The sequence below is a fragment of the Amia ocellicauda genome, chromosome 17 (assembly GCF_036373705.1).
Source record: "Amia ocellicauda isolate fAmiCal2 chromosome 17, fAmiCal2.hap1, whole genome shotgun sequence".
Taxonomy (NCBI): Eukaryota; Metazoa; Chordata; class Actinopteri; order Amiiformes; family Amiidae; genus Amia; species Amia ocellicauda.
The window spans coordinates 5,090,821-5,115,147 of NC_089866.1; the positions used below are offsets into that span (position 1 = coordinate 5,090,821).

Sequence of the window (24,327 nt, forward strand, 5' to 3'; positions counted from 1 at the left end):
AAATGATACCAGTTGTCAGAAATAATAGTGTGCTAAAGTAAAATGTGATCATTTAGTTTTTGTCGCAATTTATAAGATTATTGATTTGAACTTGGCACTAGGTGTAGTAGTTTTTCTAAGTCAATAAATACTTGGAAAAAACGTGCTGATCAATGTCACAGTTATGCTTTTATTAGTCTGCATGTGAGAACATAGTCTTGTTCTCTTGCAGGGTATTTATTATTATGATTATGAATATGATTATTATTATCATCTGATAAACACTACCTCTTACATTTCTTGGGCTACACATACACTTAGTTAAGTGATTCACCATTATATTTGGACGTAACTTGTACTTTTTGTACGGATATGATCAATTATTTATTTTAAATTACCTTCGGTTCAATTAGGACTAATTGTCTAGCATCATGACTTTCTGGAAAGTTAGTACAAATTAACAGTGTTTGCATATGAAGTCTCAAATAAACCTTTTTTTAAAATATATAAATGCAGTTAATCTGATAAAGTACGTTATTCGCCTAATAATAATAATAATAATAATATTATTATTATTATTATTATTATTATTAATAACCTCTGTTTTGTAATGAAACATACACCCTTATGAAACAGGATTTAAATCATATGCGAATAAGATCTCGGTGGTGATTTTGGATTTTATTTTTCTCTATTTGTTCTTTTGGTTTCGAAAATAACCGGAAAAGTTCAAAAGTGTAAATCGATCACAAATGAGGCTTAATAACAGACAGTCTCCCAAATACATACTTTGGGGGAATTGGCTGGATTGTGCGTTGGATTAGAAGAAGAGGAGCCAACTTTACTCCAGAGAAAAGGTCTGAAATGAATCTATTAAAAAGTACTTGGCGTCTGCCGGCTTTTCTGTAGCCTATTTATTTTTCTTTGCATGGACAGATAAAAACTGATTCCAATAGGCAGCGGTGTCCTAAAGAGACAGCAAGCCAATTTGAAAATATATATTTTTGTACTTATTTGTTTCCGTTGTTGTTGGGTTTTTAGCAGGGGGATGTATGAGTTGAGCACCCCTGCAAACCTGTAACGGTGAGATCAATTACATTATAATTAAGTTAATGCTGTTTTCTTCAGAAGACACCCACAGACTAACAATGCTGGTTTTCATTGCAGTGCTGTGTTCATAATCAGGTTATTATTATTATTATTATTATTATAGTTCCCTATTGATCAAGTATTTAGAAACATGTGGTGCACAATGCCAGATATTGTGTAACTGAATGCTTTAGTTTAAGAGGACTTGGTGGACATTTCCTGAACGCAGTGTGATCTTTCTGTGTTGAAGCTGCCATGGTATGTTGCCCTCAGTTGGAGTCCTGTTCTCAGAAAGTGACCGTGCTGCATCTGTGCAAAGGCCAGGGTTCCTTGTGTGGATTTTTACCCAGAATCCCTATATGAAAATAACGCTGAATCTCCAAACAGTCTGGTAAGCAACCCATTAAAATGGAAACCTTGAATTGGCGAGTTGTACCAAGGCTGTGGAGTTACCCCTGTGTGCACTAGTGCAGGCTGATGCTTTTGATTCGGAATTGGGATTCTCGGTTATAGGAAAGGCAGGGTAAATAATACATTCCTCATTTCTTTCTCTGATTAACAAGATAGGACTTTTCAGGCCATGGTTTCCACACAACATCTCTCCTCCATCAAAGATCTGCCACCTGCATGACTGCTGGAAATGCAATAAACAAATGTTACATTATATATACAAATATATCTAATCAGTATACTCAAGTATTCATTCTCCAGGTATTCCCGCCCACTTTCTCTGCAGCTTGTTGGAACCAGACTTATTCCAGGTCTGAAGGGAATGTCCTACTGAGAGACTGAGGACCTGAACCTTCTCACCTGGAACAGAGGAGACTATGTGGGGACTTGATCCAAGTCTTCAAAATCATGAAAGGCATTGACCACATCAGACCAGAGGAGCTTTTCCAGATCAGCAGGGACACACGCACCCGGGGACACAAATGGAAATTGGGCTTCAAGGCATTCAAGACCGAAAACAGGAGACACTTCTTCACACAGAGAGGCGTCACAATCTGAACAAACTCCCCAGTGATGTGGTTGAAGAGACAATTTGGGAACATTAAAAAACAGACTGGATAGGTTCCTTGGATCACTTAGTTATCAATTGTAAACTTATGTTCTTCTTATGTTTTTAACATCTTGTCATTGTCCTAAAAAGCAAAACCAAAGAGGTGAACCGCTCTGAAGTGCTCTTCAGAAGCATGCGTTGTTAAACAGTCATTACTGTCCTCCCAGCCTCTTCCCCACGAAGTCTGGGATGCAACAGAAAAGGGGAAATAACAGCTTTGGTTAAAACCTTTCCCTGTAAACAAGCCAAGAGGTCCTGGTGGCTGGAAGCAGGAAGAAAAAAGATCCCTAATAAGTGATTATTATGTGTCTTGCTTGTTGGGACTTAAGAAGATGAAGTTGAAAAGAAAGAGGAGATTTGCCAGGCTCTGCTCTCAGCGCTTTCCTTAATTGAATTCACTCCCTGAGAAGCACAACTTATTTTCATTTCTTTTCTGTTCTTTACTAAATAAACTCTTTGAGATTTTTCAGTTGTCCAAGGTTGTTTTCTATAAAGCGGCAAAGTTTTCCGGCCCGGGAGGGGGACTCTGAGCACATTGGCAGGGCTACACCAGTTCGCAGGAGTGCGGGAGAAGACCTTTTAATGCCATGCACTTGGCGTGTCTGCCATTGGGCTCGCCAAACAGCTGAATGGGACATGTTGTGTGACAGATCCGGTTTATTGGTGCCTCTCCTTGGTGCAATCTGCAGTCCCTCGTTCGGGGGGTGATGTCATGCCTTTTGAAAAGAGATTGCTTTTAAGTTGGCGGAGATTTTTCATCAACCGAGGACGACTTGCCGGCTGATAGTGTGTGAATAGAGATTCCCCTGTGGGTGAGCCCCATTAGGCACGCTCCGGCCGCAGCATCAAAGCCAGGCGCTCCTCTTCTTCTTTTTGTGTGTGTGTGTGTGTGTGTTGTTGTTGTTTTTAAATATGATCGCTCTGATGGATGGAGTGATGAGTGGGGAGTCTCCGGCGCGAGTGGCAGGCTACGCTATTGTTCAGCGCCGGTGTGGTGCTGTGTCCGTCGCTGTGGAAACCTGGGCGGACTCCAGAAGCATGCTTTCATCTCCAGAACCTGCATGCTGGTAATAAGAGGTCAGATCAACCCCCCCACTGCCAACACACACACACACATTCATTTACCTCAACCACCAAATCTCCTCTTCTAGACTCCCGTCCCCCTTGTCCCTGCTCCTTATTCCAACTGTGTACTATAACCGAGACCTCTAGCCTGGCGATCTTTTATGAACTTCCACTTACAGTAGGCTGTTTTAACTGCACTTCTTTATCTGTGTTCGGACAGCTGGGCTGCCACTCACGGTGAGCCTGACCAAATCACGAGTTTGGATTATTTCTGCCTACCTTAACTTCCTGTCTCCATGGCTCATTATCAGCTCTCATGCTTCTCAATACAGCATTGCTTTGGTCCATCTGTTGTCCTTTGCAGTCTCATCAGTCCCTCGGTGAGAAGGTGCTCTCTCTCTCTCTCTCTCTATCAGTGCTCGGTGTGTGCCCGTGCCTTTTGATGTTGGCTGTTTGTCCTGTGGTCTCGTTCCTGTCACCGATAGAGGCACCGATGTGATCCTTATAGACTGGTCACAAACAGTCTCCTCCGTTTCTTTCATTTAAGGTATTTGACTAGGACACAGTGAGATCTGGCATCTGGGTAACAATGACTTCCATGTAGTCTTGGAGCTCACACGTTACTGTGCACAACCACACGATACATAGGATTACAATGCCAAGAGTAAACATTCACACATGCTTCACACATTCCAATTGGAGGACCCCCACTGTCTTCCCCAACCCCGTTTCATAGGCAGGTCTTCATATTTAATGGAGGCGATAACCATTTTATTTTGTGGTAGTGGTCCCATCTTGTATCTTAGAGATTTGGGGTAGCACTTCTGGAAGGAGGCGATCAGTCGGGTTGTTGTACGTGTTGGCAGGTATGGACACGAATCCAGTCTAGCTAGACCACGGCCTCTGTATGAAAAGCATATCAGGAAGAGGGTGGTATGTTATTCATGTCCAAAGAATTTCTCAGACTGCCTTAGGCCCCGTGTGAGAACATCTTGGCGCTGCGAAGTGGAGTGGCTAAACTGTGGTTAAAAACACTTTAAGAATAGACTCTTAATCAACATGAACAATAAAGACAACACAGGTTTGACTTAGTACTGGATGGAGAAAAGTCCCAACAGCTGGATTGTTTACCTTGGCTGTCTATGGTGCTGTTTTCACTGTCAACTATTATTCATCTGCTCATCTAAAATGGAAACCATGCAAACAGAAGAGCTACAGTGGAAAATAGGGAAAGAAGATGAAGCAAAAATATGACATGCTAATATAGCAGTGCCAAGATCTTTTTTAAAGTGATTTGTCTTCAGTTTTAACACCTTATGCATCAACCTGTTTCAGGAGGAAATGAATGTTCATCACCAGTTGAGGAAATTGTGAAACTTGAATTCGTAGGAGTGTTTTCATGATCATTGTTCTTGCTGTATAAACAGGGCTTCTGTTCAACAACACATAACTTAGTGGACAAAACACTTGGAAAGCCCATTTAAAAGTGATTTCTTCAGCTATTCTTATGTGGAAATATAAAGTGAATGTCCATGGGCTCTTGTGGTCTTCTGGTTCATACATGCTGGGTGTGCTGGGCCGTCTAGGTATGAGATTGATTGAGTGAACCCTCCTGCTCAATCCCAAACTAGATGATCCTCCTACAGCAGGGCAGATGACCCCTCTCAGCAGCTCTGGAGATGGGTGTTTTGTAGTAATCCTGAAGGCATCCTTTTCTCAAAGAGGAATAGCGAGATGTGTATGCCGGTGTTGGGCATCCCTGAATCAGATGGTTAACTCCCCCTAGCCCACTCTCAAAAGACCTGACTCTGTATACTCAGTCTAATGAGAGACAGACAAGCAATGCTGTGGCTCAGCAAGACAGAGGACAAGATTGTCAGACAATTGCTGCAAGGCAAACAGGGTCTGGAGCCAGAGGAAGAAAAGCAGGTCGTTCCCACACAAATACTAGCATGGAGCTGTCCTGTTAGCACCTGGGTGTGACCAGGGAGAGCAGGCACCCTGTCTCGGGAGGGAGAAAGGGAAGGTCACTGAACGCTCAGGACAGAATGGCACGGATATAAACCGACTCCTTCACTGCCGCCAGCCTTTAAAACAACAGGACTTCTTAGCGATGATACAGCAGTTCTCCTTTGTCAGTAAAACCTGAAATATGTGTTTTGTGATGTGCCATTTGCAGAGTTTGAATTTGAACTTCTTTATTAGACATCATTAATCTCCTGACTGCTTCATGTCAGCTTCCCGGAGCTCAGAGACACCCCATCGCCCTGGAAATTGAAAATGTGTTTGTCTATATGAAGTTGGAGGGTCTTCTGGTTTTCCCAAAAGCACTGAAGACCTGTCTTTGGCTCTAGCATGACGGATTATAGAGAAATAGCCGTGTGAGGGGCTGTCATTGCTGCTCGGTTTTATTACATTAATTGTCCCCACACATGCAATTTCATACAGTCTGAATTGAATAATAGAGTTTTCAAATGGTCATATGTAATGCTGATGCATAGAGGTATTAACGAATTAACTATGATGCCTTGTCTTCATTACCTAAGACACAGTACCAGCCATAACATTTTCTGGAGTTTTAAAAAGTACCCACTTGGGACAATCCTTCACATTTTAGGCAAGAGCACTGCAAATAAAATAGCCTGTGCTCACAGACTAGATAATGTATGTGAAGTTCCTTGACAAGGTGTTAGTGGTGACACACCAGGTGGACCTCCAGGCAGAGAATAAAGGAGTAACCCATTCTGCCTTCTTTAAATGTTCACTTAACTGCTCATTAGATTAATTTACCACTAGATCAGGGACAAACCCTATGATGAATAACTGGTTGAGACTCTTACTCCAGATAGATAATTTTCTAAGCCCTTACAAGACTGCTTCTGTACCAGCAGGTGGGTCGAGCTCCATGTTTTACGTCCAGCCAGCGAACGGCAAACTCGTCATATATATCTTTTATGTCAGTGATGTTCCGGCGGCAGGTCGGCCTGTCTCTTGAGTCCTGTGGTTTATTTGGCCTGCGGTAGACAGGGTTTTTGCTGCATGGCTCCAGGATTCTCCAGCTCTGGATTAGCAAACCAGTGTGAGTCAACAACGGGTACATCCACGGGGCACTCACCTCTCCCCCTAGACAGCCACCCTGACCCTGTCTGCTTGCTCGTGCCCCAGCGAGACATTTCCCAACTCCTTCCCAGTACACAGGACAGCTCCACTGGGTGCCCTCATTTATCAAGAGCCTGGTCTCCTTGCGAGAAGGACCAGAAGGGCTTGTTTTACACTGCCCTGGATCATACTGTGCATGAACACAAAAAGTTGTAAGGCATTACTTTGGCAGTGAGTCGTACGCACAACGGCTTGAGGTGCTACTTTTTAGGAAAACTGATTTGCTTCAGGGGAGACAGATTTTAAATCCAGTTCTGTTTTAGGGTGTTTGAATTTAAAATGATCCACATTTTTTGTACAGTTGTCTGGACGTCTTCTCACGAGGCATTTCTCCAGGCTGTGCGGAAGAGACGCTGGGTGTATGAACTCTTAGAGGCTCCCTCAGAGGGTTAATTGGTTCGACGGTGATTACTGAGCGGAGATCTCAATCCACACAACGCGGGGCAGTCCGGTCCTCGCAGGAGTTCACACGCTGCCCTCAGTCCCGATGCGGGCGTGCTGCTCTGGGGATATTACTTATTAATAGAGGCCTGTGTTTTTCTACAGTGTGAAGGGTCTTCGTTAACATAAGACTGTGAGGAGAGCTCCCGTGGGCTTTACACAGTTTACACAGTTGTATTAAAGTGCCTTTCTGGGCTCATGCATTACATTTCAAAGTACGTTTCGCTGTGTAATTTAATGGATGGCTAGGGATTTAGTTTTAGGGAGAGTGACACTTACGCCAAAACATTCTGGTAATGCTTAAAATTAAATGATCATTATCTGTACGTGATGGGTTTGATTTGAGTTGACTGCTTGTAGCCCAATCTTCTCAGCTTCCTTCTCATGCAGATTGTAACTCCCAGACTAATTCTGTTGTGAAATCAGTGCGTTTTTCTAGACTGATGTGAGTGTTGCAAGTTAAAAGAATTGTACATGTCTTTTATTTTCTGCTGTAAAAGCAAGTTAAAGCTTTGCATATAGGGTGTTTTAAAATCAAACAACAACAAAAGCTCAGCATGCATGTATCCCATCTTGGTAGTAGGTGATGCATTCAGAGGAAGCAAATCTGATCAGAGAAAAGTAAACCGCTACTGTAAAATTGTTCCATTTAGTCAAAGTAACTCTCAGATTTACAGCTGGCGCAGTGAATTTTGAAGAATACTGCCCTCTTATGTGCACGGCCTATGTCTTTATGCATGAGGTACAACAGAAACTGCCAACATGCCACCATAAATAAAAGAGAGGCTACACACAACAAACTATTGAAAGAGTGGGAATGGGCAGCGAGCCAAGGATGTTTTTGTGCTGGAGGGAAGACTAGCAGCAATGCCTCCCTGGCGGTAGGAATGCTTTTTTTTTTCCTTCTTCTCCTTTTTTGTTCCGGAAGGTAGTCATCAATTTAAAGCCATTCTCGGCTATGAAACGACTCAGAAGTAAAGCCGTTGGGTGCTCTTCTGGTCTGCAGCAGCCCAGAACCTGTAGCGTATGAAAAGGGGGCAGCTCAAAGGGTCCTGCTTTTTGAAATTAGTTTTGTAAGCCTGAATAAGGGTAATCAAGATGGAATGCAATGAGGTCACACTACATCCCCAATTAAAAGTAACTGGAATCATTAGGCGAAGAATAAAAGCGATTCAGAGAGAAAGGATCTTTGCCCCAGTTTCCCCCCTCGAAGCCCTCTCGCACGCCTGTCAGTGCAAGGTGTATTGTCGGCCGCAGCGCAGCCCTGCTCGGCAGATGGAGCCGACACTGAGAGCGAACATTGTCAAAGTGACATCTGAAAGAAAATGTTCCCTCCTTACCGTTTCCTTGAGGGTTTGAGGGACTTTTCTGATGGATATACAAACATAATGTGCACCAGGGAACTCATACAATAAATCAATACAATAAGTTATATTTTATTACACATTTAAGCCGCTTACCCCAATATTTAATAGTTGTAATTTCTTTACAAAAGATTGCAGCACATAAAGCAAACTATTATCTTGTCTTGCGGGTACTTGGCATGCTGTACAACACTATCAGGCACACTTGTACAGTACGTGTGAATTGCAGTGTTCTGGATAACCCTCCATTGAATGCTTTGATACAGAGGGCTCTTGTATTTCTTACAGCAGTTATGATTTATGTTTGCACCTGGCTTGCTTAAGAATCAACGAGAGCTGAACTAACAGTCAACCACAAAGTAATGCAAATTAGTTTGTTTTAGGAATGGTTCAAATTGAACTTCCCACATTTTAACAGTTTATGACTTCTGACAAAAAAGACAATCTATAACCCTGACTGAAACACTCCCTGTTTCTCATCTCTCTTTGTGTAGGAATTGTGTAGATGTGACCATGCTTATTATAATCCATCTCTCTCCTAAGCCCAGACTGCTTCTCTGGCTGGCTATTGTTGATGTTACTAATTTATTACCGCTATTATCATCATCACTGTACTACTCTGCTGCACAATAGTCTCAAACCCTTCACGTCTGTACTGTTGGAAGCAGGCCAGCCTGGATGTCAAGCAGCCCATTTCAAAGGGAATATTTATATTTTGTCAAAACTGGCTGTTGATCAAGCTTTCATTTTGTTGTTTCAGCACGCTCCAGAAGGCTTTCTTCTCACTCAGATGAATAATAAGAATAATTTGTGAGCATCCCAGTCCCTTTGCCAGATTAAAGAAAATCTAAACGGAGCACATGACTCCTTAATTTCAGTCTAAACACTGCGGCAATTAAGTAGCATAGTTAGCAATTCCAATTTCAAATTGAAAGATCTGACGAGGTGAATCTTGGGTACAAACTAACGGCGCGGTCCTGGCGAGTTTTCGTTTCAAGTGTTGGGACAAAGAGAAGAGAGATTTTATTTTAGGTCGACAATATGGAAGTCTCTTCCCTGTACACTTGTTAAAGTGGGCTATGCTTTTAAACTAAGTCAAGAAAGTTGCCTGGCTGAACGTGGGAAGGATTTTTCCATCGTTCAGATTGGATTTTGTTGGGAGGAGCTAAAAAGGACTGCATGGATTATCCAGGTGTTTTAGTTTAGTCAGATTATGCAATTCAGTGAAAATGACTAGTTCGCTCAGATTAGGACCTCAACGTAAAGCTGGAAAACATTCATATGTGTGAAGAATTCCTGTCCTCTCTTGCCAAGTGAAGCGGTTTCTTTAATGTCTTTCCAAAAGCTGCTGCTGATTGATCCGTACCAACTCCTGTTCTTTTGTTTTAAGTGTTAATCAGTCAGTGTCATTCTGACTGTGCTTCTCCCCAAACAGTGAATGGTATTTTTGGGTTCAGGGCATAAGAGATGAGAGCGGATGAGGGTTCATTGTTGATGTTGGTGCCGGTGCCGGTAGTGGGGGGGTTAAGCCATGCCGTTCCCTTTAAGAGGGACACAACGCACAGCTTGCTTTTTAAAATGGTTTTGTTGTTGTTGTTAAAAAAAAAAAAAAAAAAAAAAAAGCGCGCATACACACAAAAAAATCGAAAATCTTTTGTCACTTTGATGCTGTTTACTGGCTGTATTTCAAATCTGTATAAAAAGCCAATCTTCAAAAAGTATCCACTAACGGAACACAGATTTTTGTCATGCTTCCCAAGGCATCTGCTTTTAGTTTAGCGTTGGGGAGAAAAGATTTGACACAAGTCTGGGGAAACCAGCACTTATTTGAGGCTGACAGGACTTCTGGGGAGGGACAATATCCATTTCTGTGTGGGAGTATTGTAGGTGTCTGTGTGTGTGTGTGTGTGAGAGAGAGAGAGAGAGAGAGAGCGTGTAGGAGGTGTCATTTTGTCCACATGAAGTCATGATCGAGGGAGAAAAAATAGCTAAGACACACGCTAAGCGATACTCATGTACTCAAACAAACGTTTCTGCTTTGATTCTTGTCGTTTGCTTCTTATGGTAGAATTCTTCCTTCTGTTTCATGTTGAGCTCGCAATGTAAAAGGATACTGCTTTACGTTGTGACTTAACAGTATTGGATTCATGTTCAGCTGGACGAATCAATAGCAAGTGTAGGGATGAGAATAAATATCTAATTGATCAATTAAGCAATAAAGAACCTAAGAAGTAATGGACAACAGGGGACCTTGTGGCCCTGAAAAAATTTGTTCAACAAAGTGCTTTCCTTTTTTGAGTAGATTAGGTTATAGAAGCTGAAAAATAAATAATGATATCACTCATTCACAATAGAACCTCAGACACAACATGTTAGACTTTGGTAGAATGCACACCATTGCTCAGAACCTTCTATCTATATATTTAATTCGTTTGTACTTCTTTACGTATCAGAGGGTTGTGTTTGCCTTTTAACACCTTCTGCAAAATCGAGTCTATTCTTTAGAAAGTCAACCCTCACTGGAAAGTTCTCTGTTAAGATTTGACTTCAGAAACAAGGGGTCACCTGGACCGAAGAGCCGTGTCACACCTTTCAGATACTGTTATGTGAAGGGGTTTCAAGCTGATGGCTGTTATATGGAGGATGTGGGAAAACAAACACGTGAAGCATTCCTTCGCTGGCTCTGACCTTTTTCGGGGCAACGCTTAGAGTGTAATGTTGCTTCTGGATGACAAGTGAAGTGACCTTTTACAGGTGAGTCACTGTTTAGGTACGCCTAACCTGAGAGCAGGACCCATAGGTGAGCACTGACATCGCGGCTGTCTGGGCTTATCTTCCAGGGCAGTTCTGCGATGTGATAGACCTCGTTCGTCATCGTTCATGGGCTCATCCTGAAATCATGACACCCGAGTAGCTCCATCGTGCTGTGTGCGACTGAATTGATTTCACATGATTGACCCTCATCGTTTCAGGTGTTAGGAACTATCTGTACCCGACTAGAAGATGTGGGGTCTCCCGCTTTGCTAACTTGCGAATGTGATTTCTGGGAACCGGAAACAAAAAAATATAAAAAACAATGAGTAGCCACTGTGTTTTCAAGAAGTGCCTTTTCTATCCTTTTCCAGGCTGTCTTTTTAAAGAAAGCTTTCATTCAATCTTGTCTTTTTAAGATATATATATATATATATTTAATTGGGTCTGGTGTCCTTGCCGTGTGAATAGTCCGACAATGTGTGTAGCCTTTCTGTTGATTGAAGGCGGGAGTATTCAGTGGGGAGAGGATCTCTTTAAAATAAAGTGTAAAATTCCTTAATCCTTTCATTTGTCCTGAAATAACGCCTGTCTGTAACAAAAAAGGGGGCGAAATATCAAAAACAGTCTGTTTGTTCCTGGTGACAGTTTTTGTTTTTGATGATGCAGTGGTGACATCCCCCTCCTGCCTTCTCTACTTCTTCCCTTTTCTCTTAAACATCCCCCACCCCCTTCCTCTCTCTCTCTCTCTCTCTCTCTCTCTCTCTCACACACACACACACACACACACACACACACGCACACACACCCCAATTCTTTTGGTCCCAACAGACAGACTGTCTGGCTCATCCTGCCCCTCGTTCCGCGGGGCTGTAAGCTCCCTCTACCTTGGGAAGCGGACTTTCTAAGGAGTTCTCTCTCAACCCCAGGGAATCGAGTCTATCTGTGCCCTCGACTCCGCTTAATGATCCCTTGCCGTGCGCCCTTTTGAGGCCTAAGGAACCGTGAAAGATTGCTGCTAACCACAGAGCTAAGTCCCCTTGTTGAACAAGGCCAATTTTCACCACCACCTCACCCCTCCAGTGCCCAGCCTCCCAGCTTTATTAAACTAAGCAGGTTTTATTTCATTATTTAATTAGCCATTCCCCGTTCATTCCCTGTGACACCACCCCCCCTTCCCTTCCTTTCGATCTCCCTGTCCTCAGTCGACACATTGTGCAGATCTTTAATTAGCGGTGGACGGGAGTCTCCGAGCAGTTAGGCAAGGAGAGGACGGGGTACAGTGTGCAGCGGTCCTGGAGAAGGTGCGGCAGGGTACGGGAGGGATGTCGGAGATGATCTTGACGTCTGACTGTGGCGATGGCTCTGGATTTGGGTGGCACACCCACATTTGGGTGTGTATAGTCGACAGGGAACGTAGTTGTGGGTTCAATGCAAGTTTTGATCTGCTGACTCGATTGGGTGGAAGCCCCAACAAAATGAATCCCTTAGCATGTCTGTTTGCACGGTCAAAGTCACTAGATCGTCCACAAGCAAACCACGTTTTGACAGATTTCAGTGATGTCTGCAACCACACCGGTTAGGATCAAGCTCTCTCTGAAGTGTAGCAGCTCGTTCTCCTGGTCGCTGTGCAGAGCGAGCCGCGCTCTCCCCTCCTCTCTGCTCGGGTCTGCTGGCCACAGTTTCCAGCGACAGGGTCGGCGTTTGTCTAACCTCTGAGCAGCACGGCCTCACCGCCCACATGTCTCCTCCAGCAATTGCTCGGCTGACACTTCCCGGCCATCCTAAAGCGCTCCTCCGATCTGAAGAGGAGCAGGCAGGTGTAATATTTGCGCTTGAGGGACGGAGCCGTTGCAAAAGCAGCAGCACGCAGTCGAACACCTGCAGTAGCCATTCAGCTGTAGAGTTATCTTTTTTAATTTATTTATTGTTTCACATGGGGCTCTACAGCACAAGCACACAGCTGCTGAACCTCATAAGAAATACTTAGATGTTTAAATGTTAAAGAAATAAATCGCCTAAAGATTAATTAATGGTGGCGGTGACGTGAGTATTTTTGACTCCAGGGAATTATAATTCGTTATCTGTGAAATGACGTGGTCTGGAAAGATAGTGACCATCACAAAATAAGAGACAAATGGTAAAGTTGCACATTATGATCAGACTTTAGGGAATGCTCTTCTGTTCGGAAAATGCAGGATTGTAGTAAACAAATATGGGGGTTCTGATCTAATGCACAGAAAGTGCGAAATCTGAACCAAATGTGGTATTAAAAATAAATGAAAATCATGGATCATAAAGCTGAGTTTCTGTTTGTGATTACGAATGACATTGACATAACTCTAGAAAGTGTCATTGTGTTTACGAAAGCCTGCCTTCGTCCAACACGTTTGGCTCCTACAATACTGAGAGATTTGATTTAGTTGACAGTTCTGTTTCCTGTTTCAAACTGCAGGAATTTATTCTTTCACTAGCAAGTGGTTGCTTTCTTGCTCCAATTCACTTCCCTTCTCTCCCTCTCTCTCTCTCTCTCACGTACATGGCTAGATTGCTGAAGTTACTGACAATTGAAAGTGTGGTGTAAATCTCACATTCTCCCTCTCTCTCCTCTTTTTCTCTCTCTCCCTCTCTCTCTCTCTTAGTCCAGTTGTCCAGGAACATGATGTCATCCTCTTTAGCCGACCCCCTGGGGGTTCGTTGAAAGGACGATTATTTTTACCCCCTCTGGAGGAGCGGGGAGGGGAGGGGTTGTCTTAATTAGCTATTCTTGCTGGCTGGCTGGAGGGAGGGTGGTTCCCAGTAAGGGGCTGGCCCCTCTCTTTAGGCCCAAGACAATGGGAGCTGGCAGGCGGCTGCCTTCACCCCAGCAGGAGGCTCGAGGGCCCGGTCACAGCGTGTTTCCCACCTCTCCCTGTCCCCCTCAAAGCCGCCCCAACTCTGGAGAGGAAGAGCCGGATTTCTCCATTCGAGTCGTTCCTTATTTCTGTTTTTATTTCGGTTTAAAATAAAATGAAATATAATAAATGGAAGAAAGGGTGCTATTAATACTAGAAATTGGAAAACAGGAGCAGGAGAGGTTAATTGTACGTACATGTGTTTAGGTTGTGGACTAATGACTCGACACTTTTGAGTTCGTACTGAAGAGCGTATCTGTGGGAAAAACTTGAGAGAGTGGGAACAGCAGAGTTTGCGTGTCTTTGGCGAAGCCTGTACCTTTCATTTGTTACATTAGTTATTTCAAATGGTTGACGTTTTCATATTGCCCCACTGGGTTGTGCGAGAGGTTAAGGTGTCTTCTGCGAACAAAACCACACCTGTTTCACTGACATCCACGAACGCTTTCTCTGTGTATTAAAATAATCTGAAACGCTTATCGATTTCTCGTATTGATCTGCTGACTCTTTGGTTTTGTATGTTCCTTTCATAAAAGTCGGCACAAATGGGACATTGGTGTCAATTCCCACGTGAATGAGGCTCACACATATCTGGGGTCAGAGTTGTCCAGTCCTCAGTAAAAAGTCTTTGATCTCGGAAGACTTGGCCTCCGATGCATCCTACATCCCAAGTACAATACGTTGGGTGACCTCTACATATCACTCAAAAGGCATATGTCTATATCTTTTATTACTGCGCCACGACCGAGCACCCCCCGGGGAAACCTGAAGATGAAACCAATAAAAGTGTTGATTTACAGAAGCCCCCCCACCCTGTCCCCATCTCAGTGTGCTTCACAGCGAATCATGTTTCAGCAGGGAGAAGTTCAGAGCCTGCGAAAGAGTTACCAGTCCTATGGAAAGTGCAGTCAGTCGATCGACCTGTTTGAAAATGAAATGAAACGAATACCCCAGCAATAAAGGTCTGGATCAGAACCAGTTTACAGTTATCGAATTAATAAATTATCTAAATTAACATTATTCACAATAAATATGGCCATTAAATATGTATGCCCCACTCCCCACCCCTTAACGTGGGAAGATCGCAGAAGAAGACGGTTAGCATCCGGCGTCACTAAAAATAACGCTACAATAGAAATATCCAATTACCTGAGCTTTCCCCGAATAGTAAAACCGCGTCTCCGTCCCGTTCTCGGCTGCCGGCGCGGTGCCACTCGTGAACTCTCATTTCACAGCACCTGGTTCGGCAGTAAAGTGGGCGCCCCTCGTCCTGCTTTATAATAAACAGCTGTTGTTTTGAAGTTGGGGGGGAGCGGCTGGGACTCTGGGAAGGGGGCAAGCCGTGAAAAACACTTTTTATTGCTCAAAAATGTGTCGTATGAAAGTGGGACAGACTCCGAAGAATCGTGTCTCCCACCCCTCCTGTGAGCGAGCAGCCATTGTTTTATTATCATGCTAATGGCAGGACTAATTACTGCGCCAGTTCTAACAATCCGTGCTGGCCAAGGGGCCTTTCTCCTCTCCTGCCTTCCTTCATTCATTCCCAGCCCTCCTCCTCTCCTCTCCTCTCCCCCCACCTTGCACTCTCTTACCCTCGTACCCTCCCTCTCTCTCCCTCTCTCTCACACAATCTACATGGCTCACATGCAAACTTTGTCTTGGAATTGTCCCGCTGTTAATAAGAGACCACACAGCATTTTCCCCTCAGACTGTCACGCGTGTATTTCTGCCTGCAAAGTTATGGAGGCAACTATCTCGACACCTCGCTGTCCAACCCCTCCCTCTCTTCTCACATTCACTCTTTCAGTACAAGATTACACATGCACACACTGTGTACACAAATCTGCAGTCTTCCTTATCCCCTTTTGCTGTGTACAATAGTGTTTATCCATGGCTTCAAATCTGATGACAACTACGAAGCTAATCTGTGTACAAATGTTTTGACATCTGTCGTTTTCACTCTGTTTGGGGGGAATTGGTTCTGCTTTAGTTGAGCGGTTAACTCCTCCATCGCCTCAGATGCTCAATCAACAGACCTAGTGTTGTGGACGGTTACACGGTGTTTTGAACATCTTTGTCAGGTATCTGTTTCAAAGCCCACTGATTAGGAGAGACATTCTCACAGGAGAAGCCACTGATCGGGAGCTAAAAAGATGATAAAGCTGCTACGGTGTCTGCCGTTTCACATATTTTGTAACGCTTTGGTTTTTGTTTTCGTAGGATATAATCTCATTCGAGGAAGCGCACACAAGGCAGCCTCCCCTGATCAACAAACACTGCAGACCCGGCTTGGACAATTCGTGGGATTTGGGTGGTGTTGGGATTTGACGGAACAAGGCCAGGTAAGTTCCCCACAGCGAGACCCCCGACCTCCGGGAAGAACGTGCTTGATCACAAACGGAGAGAGCTTCAAATGTGTTCTCCTGTGGGGCATTGCTTTGAATAACTGAGTGGAGTAAATGTGACGTGAAAATAAATCTGTGCAGACGCTTCCGGTGTAAAATGAAATTAAAGAACGCTCTCTGTGCCCGAGTGTGGGAATTCACCATAGAAGGCACTCCAGACGAACTAGTCTTGACAAATGAACTTCCACTTAACGGTCTGCTGTTGTAAGAGTCAATTGGCAATTTCCATTACTGGCTATTTGAACAGCCATTGGGCACCGAGTAAGTGGCTCTTAAAAAGACAATGTGTTACCTAACTGCTTGTGAACTACCTGATGCCACTTGTCTTATCGAATGGGAGCAGACAAGGCACTCTGACCGGCTCAAGAGCACTAGCTCGTCTGCTCCGCTCGATTGGGCAATTAAAGTCACTGACGTTTTCCCAGACGTGACTGTTTCTTTAGCCCTTTTCACAATGTAGCATTATGCGTAATTAGACAAGATCCACCTTCATCCCCTTTGCCCTCATGATGATCTCAATGTAGAGCTCTCAGCAGTTTTAAATGGTGCTCAAAATACATGTGTGCCTCCTTTGTTTGCTTGTTGAAGACCAGTGGAGCAGGTGTATCTTTCCAACCTGCGACTACATTTTGGGGGCAGTTTGGGTGCGTGAGCCTCCCAGTAGCACGTGAAGGTGAAGGTGAATCACCTTTCATCTCATCACCATCCTGCAGGAACGTAGAGGCCACCCCCCCAATTTGACTGGGCCTGCTGAGCAGCTTCCTGACCACAGAGTGTCCTCTGAATGCAGGTGAGGTGCGGAGAAGTCACGTTTTTATGTTCTGGTGGCTTTTTGGTGCTGTTTCCTCATCTAGCAAATCATGTGTTGCTTTGTTCCTTCTCATACAGAAATTAATTAAGATGATATATGATTGTTTCAGCAAAATAGGATGAGTTTGGTTGTTGTTGTTGTGGAAGTGTTTATCTTAAGTTCTGCAATTTTACCATCACAGAGTCCCCTGAAGATATAGGGTCCAACAGCGTAATGTGATCTCAGAAACCTCGGAGGTAATATTTCATTGTAGTGAACTGAGAAGTGCGTCAGGCGTCTGAAGTCTTTGATGATGTAGAGTTTCCACGTCTTGACTGACGCACTAATAAAGGTTGATCTCCGCGGCCTGGCCATGGGCTGCTCCTGTCCTGAGATCACTAGTTTTTCGCTTCAGCAAATAAGTAAACCACCTTATTGTTATTATTATGCATGTATGGATTGAAGAGTTTTTACCTTTATCAGATGTAAATGTTATCATCAAAATGAAATAGTAGTAGTAGTAGTAGTAGTAGTAGTAGTAATCATAATAATAATAATAATAATACCATCCTTTGAAGGTAGTTTACAGCATGTTGGGGGTGAAAGACGCACAGCTGTTACCTTATCATCAACAAGTAACAGACTAAATTAACAAAATATAACACGAATTGTCTGTGAATTCAATGTATCCTTTGCGGTTCATATTTCTGCCCGAGAACTCCTGTAAACCCGAACTGAACTTCAAGTTGCGCGTCTCGTATAGGTGGTTTATTTGATTATGACTCGTATTTCAGCGGCGGATTAGAGTTGCTATGCTATACTTGCCAGTACTGCGTGTGCCCTGGTGGCTGCGCAGTGTGGAGCCGCAGTTTGCACCATGCGGGCTGGGGCCGGGCAGCGCACTGACCCCGCACGGACGAGCCCCGCCATGCGTGCTCTCTGGCGCTGGAATAGCGCCCTCTGCTGGGCTCGGGAGGAAACGCACGCAGGCCATCGCCAGCCACCTCTCAATTAAGCCTGACAACCTGGAGATGTACCTGCCCTAACCGTGCGGAGTATTAGCAGGACTTTCAATGTTGATTCCGTTTAATACACCTTACACAGAATAATTGCCCACGCCACACCGCAGAACAGATGGTCCATTGCATGTTAGCTGGACATGGTAAACATCATGTATAATAGAAATCAATTAATGTTATATATATAAAACATAACACGACAATGCCCTAAACTGGAAAGCAGCATCCACGTTGAGAAGAAACAGCGTTGTCCTAATCTCTGGCGTTGAGCAGCTTGTCAGACCCGACTCAGATATCCCAAAAGTTAGTTTCTTCCCTCCTTGTTTTAAGGATCCTGGGGGATTATATTAGATTCCTCTTATGCGCCGCAAATGTGCCCATGAAACCGTCAGTATCACAATCCCATGTCTCAGCCACACTGTGCAATCTACATTTATGTAGATACCGGGTTGTAGGATTTCAAAGCTTTTGAAATCCTACAACCCGGTATCTACATAAATGTGCTTTTATAAGGAATATATCACCACTTACAGGATAGTGTACTGGGAGAGAACAGGGTAGACGGTCGAGATTAGAGAGATGGTGAGAGGTGTCGACAATCAGTCACTTCCTATGATAAATAAACCTTGATGTTAATTGTTTTGCCTGGAAGTGGTGGATGGATAAGCTGACACGCCCTAAAGCTACTGTATTTCAGATCAGCTGTTGATGGTAATTGGCCTTAATTGTGTAATTTTCCCGAATGATATGAGCCAGTATTGATGTTGTAATGAGGCGTTAATTGACGCTCTAATTCGAAGCCATTGTGTTCCAATGGCGGGTGTCATTCTGCTGCAGCTACTGTAATGATCGGAGATGTCATGGTTTCCTTTGTCATCCTTACTGTGGACAGACATCGTCATGATAATGGATCCGTCAGACAATTGAATTAGATAGGAATTGCATTTGTAAGTAATATAGCACGTCTCGGAAGACACGCCTGTGATAATTGTAGATATTGTCAATCAAATCTCTTCAGATCTGCAATATGGAAAATGTTGTCCTTATCGTTTTAGAAGCTGCATTCATCTGAATCGTTTCTTGAAACCCCGGAAAATGTCTGTTTAAAATATATATATAGCTTTGCACTTGCTAAATAACTGTGACATTTAAGATCTCGCTGGTTGTTTTATATAGGCTACTGTTTGGCTTATTTGTAAAGTGTTTTACAAAGCAAATTGTTTGTTATACTAACAACCGCCATTGCTTCCTAAAAATTGCAATTCATATATTTTGTCTTTCTTATTTTACAGCTCTTTTATCACAGTCATAATTACTAAAACTATGCGTGTGTACGTAACATGTAATCATAGTATTACGCCGGCTTGTTTTATATATTGATTTGAATATAACGTTTTTTTTCCTCTCCAAAAATGACATTTAAAAGTTCATATTTTGCTCAATATGAACTTCTGCACTGGTGATGGGAACACGGGGCCCAAAGCTTGGGTTTCCTTGATCAGAAAGTTTTCTGCAACAAAGGCTTGTGTGTTACGGGATCCTCACTGGGACCTCCAAACGCCACGGCTAATGTTTGCAATCTATCTCCAGGGAATGTTATAAATTAGGAAACGCTTAAGTGGTTCAATTAAGAATAAAATGAGTTCGTATTGAACCTATTATCAGTTAAGTGCGTCAGTGTGTAGCCAGTTATTCCCCATCTAGTTTTCTAGCAGCTTCAGGACACAGCAAGCCGCTCACTTCCATAAAGGAGTAAGAGAAGTGCGTTTAGAAACCAACTTTGAAATAGTCCTGCTTGGCTGGTGTTAACATCGCATAGGAAGATCTTGCAGGCGCTACATTGGTTTCTTTAGGACCCTGTGGAATCACGGAGTGTGGTCTTTTTTCTTTTTCTTTTTTTTTGGAGGGGAGGGGGAGGGGGCTGTCAATCACAGTGAAAGTGACAGGAGTGGGCAGTACCCGCTGACACTTTGTACCATCGGAGGGGGATATTTAACTTGGGATTGAGCTCTCCTCGCAACAGAGACACACTCGGGCACGGTGTGCATAAGCAAAGAAACCTACAGAGCCCATCTCGGATCTGCTGCAACAGAAGCTACTACTGTACCAGCTATCAAGGGTATGAAATCTCCCCCGGGGATTGGCACCAACCCTGACCGACCCAGAGGCTCCTCAACTCGGATTGCTGTCTGGCCATGCACCGGTGGCACGGCTGCTAGTGTCTGCTTCATGCGCAGAATAAGTGCATAAAGAAAGAAGGAGTCTATGTCACAGAGGAGAGGAATAAAACAAATCTGCACGAAGTTAAGTGGAAAATATATATATTTAAATGCTTGAAATGGATCGTGTGGCATTGAGTGTGTGAAACCGGTGGAGGACGGACAACTGGTCAGCCCTGTGGCTCTTGCAGTTTTATACAGAGTTTCAACTTTAAAAGGGACATTTCATTCTGCTCCCTCTTCGTGGGATGTACTTTGTCTCTGAGGAGGAAAAGGGGGGGATTGCAGTTGGGTTGGGGTCGGCTTGCACAGTGTGGCCGAGACATGGGATTGTGATACTGACGGTTTCATGGGCACATTTGCGGCGCATAAGAGGAATCTAATATAATCCCCCAGGATCCTTAAAACAAGGAGGGAAGAAACTAACTTTTGGGATATCTGAGTCGGGTCTGACAAGCTGCTCAACGCCAGAGATTAGGACAACGCTGTTTCTTCTCAACGTGGATGCTGCTTTCCAGTTTTGAACTAGCGAACCTCGTTTAAAAAAAAAAGATTGCGCTTAAAAAAAGAAAGAAAAAGAAATATAAATACAAAAAAAAAACTGATCGCATCTGAAAGCAGTGTGGTATTATACAGCGCACAAACTTTTGGACACAGCTTTTCTTTTTCCCTTTTCCAAGTCTGCTGGATCTATCTATCCCTCTTTCTTTCTGCTCCGCGCTGTCATCCAGTCTAGACAATCTCCCTGTCCCTGTGTAGCCATGACGACCACCAGAAAGACACAGTGAATTTGGGAGAAAAAGAGTAAAAAGAGGCGCCGCGCAGAGAGAAATATACTTTTTGTTTCATTCAGTGAAGTCTGAATTGCGCTTGCGATCACTGGAAGGCTGGAATAGCGAGTGGAAATAAAGTTGGAGTCTAGTGGTCCCTAAAAAGAAAGACTTCTGCTCCATGTCATTCAAACCCGACCTCGTCTATTAAAAGTAGGATCATCTTGCCTGGTCTTTCACTTCGCCTATTTATGAAACCCCCGGGCTCCTCGTTTCCAAGTGCACAGTAGCTGTAAAGAAATAACTGTTGGGAAGAAAAAAAAAACCTACTGCGAGAGAAATATGGGGTTTTCACAGGCTCTTCTCCTCTACGTGTTGATGTCCATCCATGTAGGCGCCTCGAATCATTTCCTCCGGCTCCGACCTTCGCCCAGCGACACCCTGCCGGTGCCCGACCTCATCGAGCACCCGGACCCGGAGTACGACCCCCGGGAGCAGGACCTGGCCGAGAGGACCCTGAGGAAGAAGCTCGGCAGCCACTTCGACCCCAACTTCATGTCCATCAGCTCCCCCGTGCTGGTGAACCTGTCCGCGCAAGACGAGCAGCTGCGGCTGCCGGGACCCATGCCCAACGACCTCAAGAAGCTGGACCTTTCGGAAACCCCCTACGGGAGGCGGGTGAAGATGGGCAAGAAGGCGCGCAGGAAATTTCTGCAGTGGTTGTGGACCTATACCCACTGCCCCGTGGTGCACACATGGAAGGACCTGGGCGTGAGGTTCTGGCCGCGCTACATCAAGGAGGGCAACTGTTTCAATGGGCGCTCCTGTTCCTTCCCAGAGGGGATGTTCTGCAAACCCGCAAAGTCCATCACCAAGACTTTCCTCAGGTGGTACTGCCAAGGTTTCTCAAGACAGAAATACTGCACATGGCTACCCGTGCAGTACCCCATCATCTCAGAGTGCAAGTGTTCTTGCTGAGCTTCTCTGGAAAGGGGGGAGGGGGGAAGGACTGGAAATACGGTTTCTATTGCACTGTAAACTTTCAGAACAGAGATGGGCTATTGTGTTATTTTGAAGGGCACCATAGCGAGATCTATTTTTATATATAGCATTTTAATTAAAAAATACCAACATTGTACATATTTAAAATTTTTAAAAATGCAGCTATTTTTTTTAATGAACAGGACCATATTTTATTTCAGCCCAAAAAGCAATTTTGGGGGGAACCTAAAGCACTTCAAAAGGGAAGAGCTTTTTATTTTTTATGAAAAATTGAAGATGGAATGAGGAAAAAAAAAAACTTCTCCAAGAAGTTATCTTTCTTTTTTTTTTTCAACAGTACATTAATGCTGACTGAATTTTCACTGCAAAAATGCTGCCTAGATTTTTTTTTGTATAATATTAATATTAATAATAATAATTAAATGGAAATTGAGGATAAAAAAATATAATGGAGTGAACTCAGCTTTTTGGAATACATATAGTATTGTAGAAAGGTTAAAACAAATCTGTACAATTTATTTATTATTTTAACGATTGTGAGTATAGAAAATAAAGAAAAATAGAGTATACCAGTAATTATGGGAGATGTCTACTTGAATATTTCTAAAATAAAAAAATAAAACATATCAGTGTAAATACAATGGTTATACGTTTTTAGCAATAAAGTCTATCTTTTAAACATGTTATTTCTGTGAAGCGAGTTGCTTTTACGCACGCTGCTGTATTGGTTATCAGCAGAGGTAAGTGCTCTGTAGACAAAATGTATTTAATAAGCAGTCGCTGTGCGCAGCGGGACACATACACTGTTTAACGCCACTTTCACTGCGCTGTCGTGCTCAGACACATCTGTCATTCACCTGCCCAGCCGTCTCTGCGACCCAAGGTGTTAACATCAGAATACAACGCTGTGTCAAATGCTGGACTGGGAGGTGGGAGACAGGAAAGCCCCCAGTAAGTGCCGGAGCCTCTATTGGACTGTTGCAAAATCCCAGTCCGACAGCCCCACAGAACCCAGATAAACCATAAAAACGGTTAACGGGTGTGCGACGTCATCAGACTCAATTAATTTGGAAAAGTGCACGGGCAGCCTGTAAGTTATTAACGAAACGAGCTGCACCAGTGCAATTAAAACCCCGTACTGTATGCACTGTATGGAAACAGCACCAATACCAGCAGGACTTGTATTTGAATGTCCTTTTAATTGTCCCTTTTAAATCAATCAATCAATTAAAACGACTCGCTGTTATGATAACCGGAGACACCCAGAGACTCGGTTTGCATTTGGCTGCACTTGCGATTTCTTCCTCTGATGCATGTTTTAGTGATTTGCTCCCTCAAGTCTGTGATCGTGATGAGCTTAGTCACTTGCTGTGTGGTTTTTATGACAGAAAAGCCGGAGGGATTTTTTTTAAGGAGAGGCAGTGTGCCAGTGGGGGGGGCTGTGCTCGCTGTCTGTCCTGCCCGGTGGTGTCTCGGGGTTTTGGACGCTCCTCTGCCTCCCAGGCGCCGCTCAGCCGCCCCCTCTCGACTGAGCAGAATGGAGCACTTGGGGGAGACAGTAACCCTTTCAACCCCGGAGTGGTCGGATATTTAACCAACAAACTGCCTGACATGGTTGGACTGTATGTCCTTGTGATTGCAAAACCCTGATTAGTCAATGCGTCCTGGAGCGTTTTGGGGGAACACTAGTGCATCTATTGAGATCCCTTTAAAAGCCCACAGGCTGCTTTCCTTCCATATATTATTTATACGCCTCAATAGAGAGAGACAGAGAGAGAGAGAGAGAGAGAGAGAGAGAGTCTGTAACTAGGTTTCTGCTCCCGATTACTGTATCCAGAAAAGCTTTTTAAAACGGCCACTTACTAGAGACGGAGACATTTAACTCTCCCACTGCCGGCGCAAAGTAGCCTGCATTAAATATAGCCATGCAATGTTGTATCTTGCTTTCTCAAACCAGTGTTGATATTTTACTGGTTACGTTGAAAGGTATCTGTTTTAACCACTTCATTGCCATAAGAGTGTCATAAACTCTGAAATTCAACCACATCCTTCCTTTGTAATCAGACATCCAGACATTGGCTTAATATGGATGGTGTTTGCATAATCAGGCATTTTTCATATGCAAAATGAGTTTGGCATTTTAAATGGTCTAGTTTAATAAACATTTTCCCCACTTTTTTGATGTTGCACTTTTAAAAACAGAAATGGGTTTTAATAACCAAGTAAACTTTGCACTTTGCTTCTGTCTGCTAAGTGATGGGGGTTAATTACTGTTGAGCATGAATCATACTCATTGGTTTAACTTCTCAGCCATGCGAGT

General features: G+C 43.7%; 1 protein-coding gene across 1 annotated transcript; it reads left to right on the forward strand.

Annotated features, from left to right (window-relative positions):
• Positions 1 to 19,983: 19,983 nt before the first annotated feature.
• On the forward strand, positions 19,984 to 22,693 carry nog2 (noggin 2). Its single transcript, XM_066689752.1, has one exon. It carries the CDS (start codon positions 21,348 to 21,350, stop codon positions 21,981 to 21,983), a length of 636 nt encoding a protein of 211 aa, XP_066545849.1. The 5' UTR covers positions 19,984 to 21,347; the 3' UTR covers positions 21,984 to 22,693.
• The last annotated feature ends 1,634 nt before the right edge of the window (positions 22,694 to 24,327 follow it).

What these genes read in the sequence shown, in the direction of transcription:
- nog2 (XM_066689752.1), top strand. Translation starts at nt 21,348, where the DNA reads ATGGGGTTTTCACAGGCTCTTCTCCTCTACGTGTTGATGTCCATCCAT.